Source organism: Enhydra lutris, unplaced genomic scaffold (assembly GCF_002288905.1).
Source record: "Enhydra lutris kenyoni isolate GAN:26980312 unplaced genomic scaffold, ASM228890v2 scaffoldscaffold10, whole genome shotgun sequence".
Lineage (NCBI taxonomy): Eukaryota > Metazoa > Chordata > Mammalia > Carnivora > Mustelidae > Enhydra > Enhydra lutris.
The window spans coordinates 40647359-40659361 of record NW_019154094.1 but is presented as its reverse complement, the minus strand read 5'-3'; the positions used below and the strand labels follow the sequence as shown (position 1 = coordinate 40659361).

General features: G+C 45.5%; 1 protein-coding gene across 2 annotated transcripts; it reads right to left on the bottom strand.

Moving 5' to 3' along the window:
- Positions 1-679: 679 nt before the first annotated feature.
- On the bottom strand, positions 680-11970 carry LOC111143772 (actin related protein 2/3 complex subunit 4). Of its 2 annotated transcripts, XM_022497624.1 has the most exons (6): positions 11717-11970; positions 8063-8181; positions 6725-6836; positions 5261-5356; positions 4153-4323; positions 680-1650 (listed from the first exon to the last, which is right to left on the bottom strand). In XM_022497624.1, the coding sequence occupies exons 1-6, from the start codon at positions 11717-11719 to the stop codon at positions 1645-1647; spliced, it is 507 nt and encodes a 168-aa protein (XP_022353332.1). In that variant the 5' UTR covers positions 11720-11970; the 3' UTR covers positions 680-1644. The 2 variants fall into 2 exon arrangements, with proteins under 2 accessions (XP_022353332.1, XP_022353330.1); XM_022497622.1 differs by lacking the exon at positions 680-1650 and having other exon boundaries at positions 3038-4323.
- Positions 11971-12003: the final 33 nt, after the last annotated feature.

The following is a 12003-nucleotide window of genomic DNA, read 5'->3' as shown; positions in this document are numbered from 1 at the left end:
AAGAAACAAGCGCACAGAACATTAGGAACTCACGCAAATTCAGCCTTGAGAGTCAGGACTTGAGCACCGTGTTTGGTTTGTTTGGTTTTTAACTTCAAGGAGTCACCAAGGTCTAGTGCTGTCCAACAGAACTTTCGCCAGTGATGGAAATGTTTTATGTATGTACTCTCTGACATGGTAGGAATTAGTCATTTGTATTTATTGAGCACCTGAAACACCTCTGGTGGGAATGAGGAAGTGAATTTTAAGTTTTTAACTTTAATAATTTAAATAGCCACATGTAGCTAGGGATTATAGACAGAGCCAGAAGCCTTAGATTTGAAGCATACTCTCTCGGTCACTAGCTGGGAGTTTTGGAGCAAGCTGCTACATCTCAAGGAACCACAGTTTCCTTAGCCATGATAAGGAATCATCATTTCTCTTAGATTACCTTTTAGCCCAAATGAGCTCTTTATGTGAAAAGGACCAAAGCTTCGTACAGGCACAGAGCAGTTTCAGAAATGAATGGTGCTTGGACTGTAATGGGGGTCTCTGGGTCGGGGCCCTTGGCACAGAGAACATCAGAAACCAATCAGAAAGACGACTACTGATGGGGCCCCCCCCAAGTACCAACTACATTGTCTTGGGAAGAAAAAGCCCCACTGCACCCCCCACCTTTCATATACACAGTGCACAGACCTCATGCAGCCCCAAAGGGGCAAGGAGAGACTTTAATCAGGAGAGGAGGCAGGATCCACCAGAATAAGAAAAGGTACAGCGAGCGAGGGAGCAGAGGAGCCAGAGCAGGCGTAAGAGACCCAGCTCAGGAAGCTCTGGAAGACTCACCCCTCCAACTCTAGCACAGGCACTGCACTGATAGACAAGGCAAATCAGTGGCCCCTCTCAGCTGGGAGGGCACAAAGAGGCCCCGTGGCCAGAGGCACCTGGCTTTCAGTGCCCAGCTTTGAGGCATGGCTGGTGGCCACCAATTCAGCCCTTGTTTCCAACCAGTGCTGGGTGGCTTATCTTCAGGCAGAGCTCAGGAAGCTGGCGGAGAGTCTGAACAACTTCCACTGGGCCCAAGGAGGCTCAAGAGTAAGAGGGCAAAGGAAAGGAACTGGAGTCTGAAACCTTCCTCCTTCCCTCCCTCTCTCCCAACCTGGGACTTCCTGGAGGTGGGGGGGGGGGGCGCGGGGAGACACACACAATAGTCGCCTTCTGGCTCCAGGCCCGCCCAGACCCACAGCGACCAATATGGTACAATCACTGGGACCAGTCACAGCCACTGGAGGGGGAGGGTGTTTTGTGTAAAAAAAAAAAAAAAAAAAAAAAAAAAAAGACAAAAAGGTTACAGTCTCCTACAAGCACAGAATTTAAGTTTCAAGACGTTAAAAAAAAAATCTGTCCCAGCCCAGGGGACTGAACATCAGAAGCCAGCCTGACCAGGCACGTGTGGCCTTGGGGCAGGTCCACTGCTGCTTTGTTGCCCAGCTAGCAAGCATACCACCCACCTCCCGCATCTAATGCCCACCCTGACCCAGCTCCCCAGCTCTGCCGCTGCTGTTGCTGCCGCCGCCGCTGCTGCTCTGGGGAGTAACTCCAGGATGCCTTCGCAGAGACACAGGGGAGTCTGAGGGGGAAGGCCTTGAGATCCAGCCAGATGGTTTAAAACTGTCAAAAGAACCAAGAGGCAGTGAATGGCAGTTATTAGTGTATCCTGGCAGGCCTGCTCTGGGGAGGTAGGCTGATCTGAGAGCTGCTAGCTGCTACTGTGCTCAGATTTCTGAGGGATAGGTTGGGTCCTAGCACACCTTGTAGGCACCCGCTTTCTAATTCAACCTGCATTCAGCAGTGACCTTCAGGGCTAACTAGTTTAACTAATGTTACTAACTAGTTTAACTAGTGTTAAACCTAGCACTAGACAAGACAGAAAAATTAAGGGTGAGGCAGGCTCTTCCAAAGCTCCCTTTAACCATGTCATGGTGACTGCTATAGAGAGCTGTCAGTGCCTTGCTTGAACTGAGATGGGAGCTTGCATGCAAGGGCATGGGGATTAGGGGGCCAGGAGCAGCAGGACCCATGATCTGGTACTTTCTGTCAAGCTCTGGGTGGTTCTCCAGCCATAATACACCCTTGGAAATATCTTCTGCCCTCAAGTATCCCCCATGGTGCCCAGAGCAGCCGCACACATCTTACAGATCAGCGACTGTGGCCCAGTGGCCCACAGACGGGACCCAGCCCAATAATGAACACTGTCTGGTCCACAAAGTCTTTAAAAAAATATGAATTCATTGCCAACCTTGAAAATATAAGAGATGTCACATACAAATCCAGATTTGGCGATTCTTTTAAAAAGCTGAACAATGAAACCGTCATGGGCGGGAGCTCTGTGGCAGTAGTCACCCTCTTCAGAAGAGCCATGTGCTTACCAGATCCCCAACGGCCCACTTCACTCCCATGCATTACCTGCCTAAGCCCCTCATGCACCTGAGTATGTGACCCCTGCCGAACGCTACGGTGCCATCTTGATCTTTGAATCTGAAAACCAAGCTCTAAGTCCCAGTTCCTCCTCTTGCAGGCTCAGGGCCCTTAGGCAGGTGACTTGACTTTCGGAGCCCAGTTCACTCACCCATAAAATAGGGATAACCCATGACTCAAAGATTGTTTCAGGGATTGAATGAGATAGATAAATGTTCTTAGCTGTGTAATTATAGAAATATAGTTAGCATCTGAAACTAACAGTATACTATATGTTGGCTAACTGAATTTAAATTAAGAAAAAGAAAGAAATGCAGTTATTGTAATTAAACGGTGAATGAGCCAAATATTAAATTAGGACAAGAACTATTTTCCTTTGCAGGGGGCCTGGGTGGCTCAGTGGGTTAAGCCTCTGCCTTCAGCTCAGGTCATGATGTCAGGGTCCTGGGACCGAGCCCCACATTGGACTCCCTGCTCAGCAGGGAGCCTGCTTCCCCTCTCTCTCTCTCTCTCTCTGCCTACTTGTGATCTGTCTGTCAAATAAATACATAAAAATCGCTAAAAAAAAAAAAAAAGAACCCTTTTCCTTTGCAGTTGAATGTTAGGCCTTGTAGTGCCTTGGCCATAAAACTTTGGTGCTACAATACCTGGAAAGCTCACTATGTACCATATGATTTGCTTTGTATACCTCTCCTCATTTAATGCTCAACCATACTAGAACATACATATTAATGAATAGTCTCATTTCACAGCTGAGGAAACCGAGGCTTCATATTGAGAGATTCAATAACATGCCCAAGTGGGCAGCGGAGCTGGATGCACACACAGGCAGTATGACCCCACAGCCTATGCGATCTGAACAAGTATGCTACCCTGCGTGCACAGTACACTGTGCACTGACTTTTGTACACTGACTGTCCTCAGTATAATTAAAGCCCAGGGGAAAAAGGGGTAATTTCTATTTTTAGGATTCTGAGCTCCTTCTGGGCTGGATCTGTATGCACTGGTAGGAGTAAACACTAAGTCTACCATCTAGGGATTATAGTTAACTCAAAGCAGAACATGTCAACAAACCAAAAACTGGAAGAAGAGGAGAAAAAAAGAAGGCCATGTCCTGAATATCTAAATAAGAACAACTGTGTCATCAGCTCATCAGTGTAAATAATTTCTCCTCTTCAGAGGGCTGCAGTCCCTTCAGTTGGGAACACAAACAACTGAAAAGGGATCTGGAGGGACTGAAGCCATGAAAGTAATGGGAAACAGGTCGAAAACATCATGACTATAAGCCTGAGAAAGAGACGCTGAAAACATTCAAATCTGTTTGAGAAGTAGAATTACACTGATTAACTGTCCTACATTCTTGGAATATTCCCATGTAGATCTAACTTGCCTCACCTGAGGTTTGAGCTAGATATAGGGAAGGACTAAGTACATTTTGAGATGTAGAAAGGATCATCTAAGTCCCCATGAGAGACTAAGGGAGGTCCTTGAGTTACAGACAATGCACTGCAGGTCCCAAACATGACCCCTGGGTCCCCCAGCCCCAAGGCACCTGGCTGACATGACACCCACCAGCAGGTCCTATAGGCCTCAGGAAATATTCACACTGCTGGCACCACTTTACCACCAGATGCTAAGTTCTCAACCCACAGCTCATCCTACCTCTGGAGGGACACCAAGAAGACCGACACTTACATTCTTGAGGAACTCCTCAGCCACGATGCGCGCACGAGCGTTAACCGACAGCTTCATCTCACTGATCTCCTTGTCAATCTCCTCCATGAAGTGGATCACAAAGTCCACCAACTTGTGTTTATACATCTGTTCTGTGTGGAAGTTGGTGATCAGAAAACTGATGTCATATCCCTGGGGAGGGAAGACAGTAGAAAAGAGAAAAAGAAGGAACAGGAGAGAATTAACATCCCAGGGCACTTAGTAGGCCATGTCCTCTATGGTCACTCAGCTACATGCTTCCTACTGGCCGTGATCTTCTCCCAAGTCTCATGACCTTCAGGCAGCAGCTGCCTGCTCTGCTAGGGTGTCTACGCTGGGTCCAAGTAACTGACCCAGGTGAGAATTCTGTGTCTGTCAGGCATCTCTGGAAAACTACCTGTGATACACAGCTGCATTCAGAATGAGTCATGGGGAGAGTAAAGGAACTTGAAATCTTGTCACAGAAAAATCTAATGAAACAGAGAGAAGAGATGCTTCGGGAGAAGGATGGGACTGGGCTGTGTCGAAGAGTAATCTTATGTGTTCTGGGTGGCCCCGGAGGCTAGATCTAGGACCAGGAAGAATGATTTTAGCTCAGGATGAGGATGAGCTTGGCCAACACACCTGATGGTGCATGCTGCTCTGCACAGTACTTGCTTAGTCACTGGGATTATTTTAAGTTGATTTGGCAGGGAGTCTATGGAGAGGACTCAAGTACAAAATCAGACAACCACCAAGCCAATGTCAACTATGGCCCTGAGAGACAATGATTTAGTTGGTGACACAGCTTAGAAAGGATTTCTGATTCATTATACCCTTTGTGCCATTAGACTGTAGGCTCTGGGAAGATGAGCAACACATCTCATATTTTTTGCCTTTTCCATAGCTGAGGGAGACCCAACTTTTCCCAAGTTTCCGATCCCCCTTATTCTCACTCCAGCTGAAATGAAGGCCAACTCTCAACTCAGGCAGTGGGGGTCCTATGGCTGGAGGAGCAGCAATCCTGTTCTTCAAACAATCCCAGACCAGTGACAGTAGAATTGGTGGAAGAATCTTGAATATTATGAACATGTGGATCACACAGTCTCACCTCCACTGGTTTCCTTCGAAGAATAAAAAAGTTCTCTGCTCGCATCATCATGAAGCGCATGAACTTGTGGCATAAAATCTTCTCAATTTCATCAGCCTAGTAAGAGTGAAAGATAAACAAGGCTCCCTAAATCTGACCTCACAGGCCAACAGAAACCTGTACCCTGGTCTTCTGACCTCAGTTTCCCCCAGACTCACTGTAGGTAGTGGGGTTTCGCATCAGGGGCACTGCCTAAATCGTGGGGCATCTGGTTGCCAACTGAGTGTCTACTACATTAGAGCCTCTTCAACTCAATAAGACATTATTATGATCTCATTTTCACCCATTCCAGAGATAATTCTAGCAAACGAACGTCTTTTATCTGCTCCTTCCAGAGTCCATACCTACATTCAAAGCTGTCTCTTCCCTTCCCATTTCACTAGTGCTGTATTTCTCAAAGTCTATGATATATATACCACCTGGAATTATCAGAGATAAACCTAGGTGCTCTCTGCTTTAGTAACAATGAACATTAAATAATCCCCAAACTTTAACCATGCTGAATTCTCATTATTTCTAATGAAAGAATTTTGCAGCCAGGTGCTGGTATATATGCCCTTAACACCTTCTAACACTTGTTAATCTCCCTTTTTAACAGAGCAGGGACCAAGAACAGAGCTTTCTGTAGGCAACAGGGCCTACACTAAATAACGGTTTTGTTTTCTTTCACTGCAGTCACTTCTTTAGAGTTCCCCCTATCTGACAAGTGATATTGTTTTCCACTATGGCATAAGGTTTCTGTTTCAAACAAATTTAAGTAAAAGAAAGTAAGACAAGTTAAGGAAATCCATTAAACAAATAACTACCTAGGTGGTACATAAATATGGCAAAAATTATAAGAGTGATGGGAATATGAATGTCACCTAAGAAAACATAAGAAATTATACTTTTTGGGGGCGCCTGGGTGGCTCAGTGGGTTAGGCCTCTGCCTTCGGCTCAGGTCATGATCTCAGGGTCCTGGGATCGAGCCCCGCATCGGGCCCTCTGCTCAGCAGGGAGCCTGCTTCCTCCTCTCTCTCTGCCTGCCTCTCTGCCTGCTTGTGATCTCTGTCCATCAAATAAATAAATAAAATCTTTAAAAAAAAAAAAATTACACTTTTTTTTACCCTAAATCTCTTTTTCAAGGTTTATGGTTGTCAAATTGGTATTGGTACTATTTATTTCTATGAACTGGCCTTATTCTCCCTTCCTTATAAATGATTCTTTGACCTGACACCAAAATGACCATGGCCTTGGCTGCTACTTTTCCCAACTTCTAACCTAGAGCAAGGCTTACAAAACAGGGTTGCTCTCTCTACTCTGCTGACCTGGCAAATCATTCCTTGGGTACACCTGGGATTCCCTGCACCTTGAATCTAGCACGACGATCTCTTGGATGGGGATCCCTGGCCTCCTGAGGAGGCAGGGGCTCAGTGGTGAGCTCACCTGTTTCACAGCAATGCTGACCCGGACAGAGTTGATGGAGCCCTCAATCAGAACCTTTTCCTTCTCATTCCTGCTGATGGTCACAGGTTGTAACAGGAGCTCTTTGCTACTCCTGAAAACACAATGTCACAGAGGCCTCTGTACTATAGAGGAACAGAATGCTCAGGGAGACCCCACAGCGGCCCTGGAATCTCTGAGACCAGAGTCCAAGGAATAGGAGACTCACAAGTAGGGCCTACTACTTGTGACTCCAAGATGGGGGCTCCAAGATGGGGGCCAGCAAGTGTGTTCTCCAACAGAAGGAGCAAGCTCTGGAGTCAGGGCGATAAGGTTTTGAAATCCAGCCTCCTCTGTTACTTTCCTTGGACAAGTTACCCTGTTGGAATCTCAATTTCCTCATCTGTAAAATGACTGATTCCTATTTCACTGGCAAGGATTGAGAGAGATCAAAAAGGGTCAATTGTCTAATAGAGTGCCTGGCACATGGCAGGAGCTTTACAAACAACAGCTCTTATTTTAATAACTACGGGCAAACCCATATACCATTTAGGGAATGAGAAGAGAGAGGCTGCCTTAAGAATAAGGACAAGCTAAAATCAAACAGTTTGGCCTCCTTTAATTATCAATCCAGAATGATTCACTTATTTAGCATTAAGACTCCTCTCAGGTCAGCTCCCATTTTGATGCCTCTGAATCTCTAGGTATTTGTAATGGTAATTAAGATGCCCAGCAGAAATCATGTATGTTAAGTACAGCAACATGAAACATGCTAACATTTTGTCAGTATTTTTAAATTCAAATCATTCCAACACGGTGTGGTAACACTGTTTATCTCAGTTACAGGTGTCTCAAATTAAACTTTAAAGGAGAACAGAAAAATTTAACAAAACATAAACTAGAGAGAGAAAATAACCCAAAGCATGGAAAATTTGGAGTAAGGAATAAGAGTACAAGTTGGTGGGGAAAAGAACATTCTTTGATCTTTAAATTACAAGAGGGCAGAGATGGCATCTAACAAAATTCTCCACTCTCTCCTTAAACTGGGTTCAACAATGACACAGGAGATACTTACTGAACAGCCCTACTCTGAGACGTCACACTTGTGTCAAGCAATCTTGGCTCTAGAGTTTAGCTTCTCCCCTGGGTTTTGTCCTGCCAACCCACTGACCCTATTTTTGGAACTGCAAATTGGGAACCATTGCTCATCGAGCAGTAAGACAAAGTATGTGAACTATAGTTGTCTTGACAACTCCAGGACGGAAATTCGTTGACAGCCTCCAGACAACTGCCATCTTTGGGGCTGAACCCATCACCCACCCTGATCTTTCTCTTCCTTACCTGACTTCTACTTCCGGCTTGTTGTGTCGTTCTACAACCTGGGAGGAGAAATTCTCCAGGCAGAGGGCAGCCTGCAGTGTGGCCCGCACGGCACTCAGGTAGGGACGGAGAGTGGCAGTCTGTAGGAAAAAACACAAGGGAAAATCAGAATCTGTCTTAGCAAACCCACTAGCCCTCTACTCCAGCTACATGGGAGCCAGGCGGTACTGAGAATATCTGGCTCTCACATACCACAGTGAACAAAACAGACTAGGCCTTCAAGATGCCTTTCATTCTAAGTCTAGAGCAGTAGTTCTCAACAGAAGACCATTCTTCCTGCCAGGAGACATTCAGCAATGGAGGGACATTTTTCATTGACAGGACTTGGAGTGGGGTGGGAGCGCTACTGGCACAGAGTAGAGTCCTGGCATACTGCTAAACATCCTACAACTCACAAAAATGAATTATTCAGGGGCATGTGGGTGGCTCAGTCAGGTTTCTTGATTTTGGATTGGGTCATGATCTCAAGAGTCATGAGATCTAGTCCCGCAAAGTGCTGCATGCTCAGCGCTGAGTCTGATTCTCTCCCTCTTCCTCTGCCCCTCCCTCTATTTGCGTGTGTTCTCTCTCTAAATAAATAGATAAAAAAGAAAAAAGAAAACCCCAAATAGTGCTGACGTTGAAAAATTCTGGTCTGAAGGCATACAGGTGACAAAGACTATTCTCAAATCTGTCTTTTGAGCCAACAATGGGTAACAATATGTGTTAGACGATGATCTAAATGCTAAGATTCTAAAGACAATCTCTACCTTTAAATAGCTCAACTGGTTACAGAAGACAAAAAACAACTATGATATTCTAAAGAAGAATGAAATGGGATAGAATTTGATTCACAAGTTATATTTCCAGAAGAAACTGGTTTGGAGGTAAAGATGAAAACAGATTTTGTAATTCAGAAAAAGTAAACTAAGGACATTCCCATTAGAGGGATCAGCTTCTACCTACACTGGCTTATCTTCAGTTGTATTAACTAAGTCTTTCTCACCTCAGGGCTTTAGACATGCTGATCCATCTATCTACAGGCTTTTCTCCCTCTCTTGACCCAAGTCATCCCTCAGATCCTGACTTATTCAGGGAAGGCCCCTTCCTTCCTCAGAGAGACCATTCTTGACCTCCCCCTTCATAGCATTTATTATAAGTTACAATGACACAACCTTCATATTTCTTTAGTAAAGTGATTGCTTCTTCGCTAGACTGTAAGCTTCATGGTCAATAGACCATGTCTCTTTATTCAAATCTATATACCCTGCTCCTCACTCGGTACTTAACATATGCAATGTCTTACTCCTTTTCTATACAACATTATGTATAATACCACAACCAAGATTAGAACAACACCAAAAAGGGGCGCCTGGGTGGCTCAGTGGGTTAAGCCTCTGCCTTCAGTTCAGGTCATGATCTCAAGGTTCTGGGATGAGACCAGCATCCAGCTCTCTGCTCAGGAGGGAGCCTGCTTCTCCCTCTCTCTCTCTCTGCCTACTTGTGATCGCTGTCAAATAAAGAAAATCGGAAAAAAAAAAAAAAAAAAAGAACAATGCAAAAAGGCATTTAAGAGTTCCAGAAGTAGTGATGAGTACAGGGTTGCTATATACGGAAAGCATTTTAGATTCAGTAGATGATGCTGCAATGGTAGTCTAAAGATTCACAGGTCATCTCAAATTCCAGACTGTTAACTTTAGCTTTTCTTTTAAGGTAGTAAGGAACTGCTGGGACTTTCTGAGGAGGAAGTTATATGACTTCACGAGTTGCATGGTGGCTCTGCAGAGAATAGACTGGAGAGGGAAGTGAGACAAAAGGCAAATAGGGTTATTCAAGGAACACTGATGAGAGCCTGGGGCAGTGGAGAGGACAAGCAGAGGGAGGGTATCACAACAGTCAGACTGTCATATAAGATGTAGAGAATATGGAATCAAAAAACACCTCCCAACAAACTGTGGTTCACCCATACGATAAAATCCTACTCAACAATAAAAAGGAGTAACTACTGATACATGCAACATAGATGAATCTCAAATGCATTATGGTTAAAAAGCCACATTGGGACGACTGGCTAGTTCAGTCTGAAGAGTCTGTGACTCTTGATCTCAGAGTTGTGCGTTTAAGCCCCAAGATGGATGTAGAAAATACAAAAACAAATGAGTAAATAAAGTTGTTGTTTTTTTTTAAGATTTTACTTATTCATTTGACAGATAAAGATCACAAGTAGGCAGAGAGAGAGGAAGGGAAACAGGCTCCCTGCTGAGCAGAGAGCCTGACATGGGGCTTGATCCCAGGACCCTGAGATCATGACCTGAGCCAAAGGCAGAGGCTTTAACCCACTAAGCCACCCAGGCGCCCCTAAAGTTAAGTTTTTAAAAAGCCACATCCAAAGGCCTACATCCTGAAGAATTCTGTTTGTATGACAACACTGAAAAGGCAAAACTATAGGAGAAAAAAAAATCTGGTTGCCTGGAATGGGGAGAAGACAGGAGTGATAACAGAGGGATTTGAGGGCACTTTTTGAGGAAACATTCTGTTATCTTGGTTGTAGTAATAATTACATTATTATGTTTGTCAAAATCCATAGATGATAAACCTAAAAACGGTGATTTTTTAGGTGACAAGCCCCATGACACCTGCCTTTTCACAAATAAAATGCATTCTCATGTAATACCTCAATAAAGTTGACTTTTAAAAAAATACAGGTGATATACCCTCAATTAGAAGAAAGAAAATCCAGACTTCTACCTGAGGTAAGAAGACACAAAGCCAGGACAAGTAACATAAAAAGAAAAGCAAGTATAGGAGAGAAAATGATTTTTGACCTGTAGATCTAATATGAAGGTGTCTTCAAGATTTCCAGGCAAACCTAAAAAAGAACTAGGAAGACAGATTCAAGAGCCACCAGAACACACAAGGTCATCAAAGCCAGGACTTGACAGGTGCCACTAGGAAAAATGCAAAGAGGAAGGTGGTGAGCCCAAGCTTCAACTCCCAGGAACACCCACATCTATCAAATGGGAGTACTACCAGGAAGGGAGGGATCCTTAGTAGCAGAGCTCACGGTTAACACGGCTGAATTCTGACCAGGAAGAGGTCTGGGTGGTGGCAGCATAAAAGAGATCCTTCTGTGGGGTAGAAGCAAGGCAGGGAGTAAAGAGAAGAGTGGGATAAGGAAGTGTAGACGCTTCCTCTGGGAAACCGGGGTCAAGCGGGGAGAAGAGGACAAGACAGTGTACTTAAGGAAGTTCTCACTCAAGTTCTCCTCTGAGTGAGAAGACCTTACTATGTGCCTCAGCGGCCCGACTACGGGCAATGAGGCCTACTAAGTGCCTTCACGGCGCTTCCACCAGCCTAGGAGGTCCCAATTCTGGCGTCCTCTACCCTCACAATTCCCCACCTGGACCGAAAGCCAAACCTTGAAGCTGCAAGGCCTGCTTCGTAAGAGGGCGTCCCCGCTCGCCCCTTCCTCACTTCGGCTCCAGCCCCGCCCTCTTTCCTCCAGTCCCTTAGTGTCCCAACACCCCGCAGTATCCCTCAGCCCCGGGCCTCTCCGCTGCTAAGCCGCATCTCCCCCAGACCCACAGCTTTGAGGCAAAACCGCGGGGGTCCCTGGCCGGGGCCCGGCTCTCTCACCATCGCGGGCGCTGGCTGGGCCGGAAAGCGGAAGTGCGGAAGTGGCCAGCTCCGCGACGCCTGCCTTTTCGCGAGAAGCGCAGCCTCAGTCTCCGCCCGAACTTCCGGACGGTACCATCTATGATCCGAACGGAGAAGGGGAGCCCAGGAACACTTGGTCCTTTGGAAGTTTCCCCGCTAGGACTTTCTTGACATTTTTAAGCTCCTTAAGTTTCAAATAGATACTCAAGCTTATCCCGTTATCCATGCAGTTCTCCCTTGTGACTTTGGCCTTCTTGTCTTTGTCA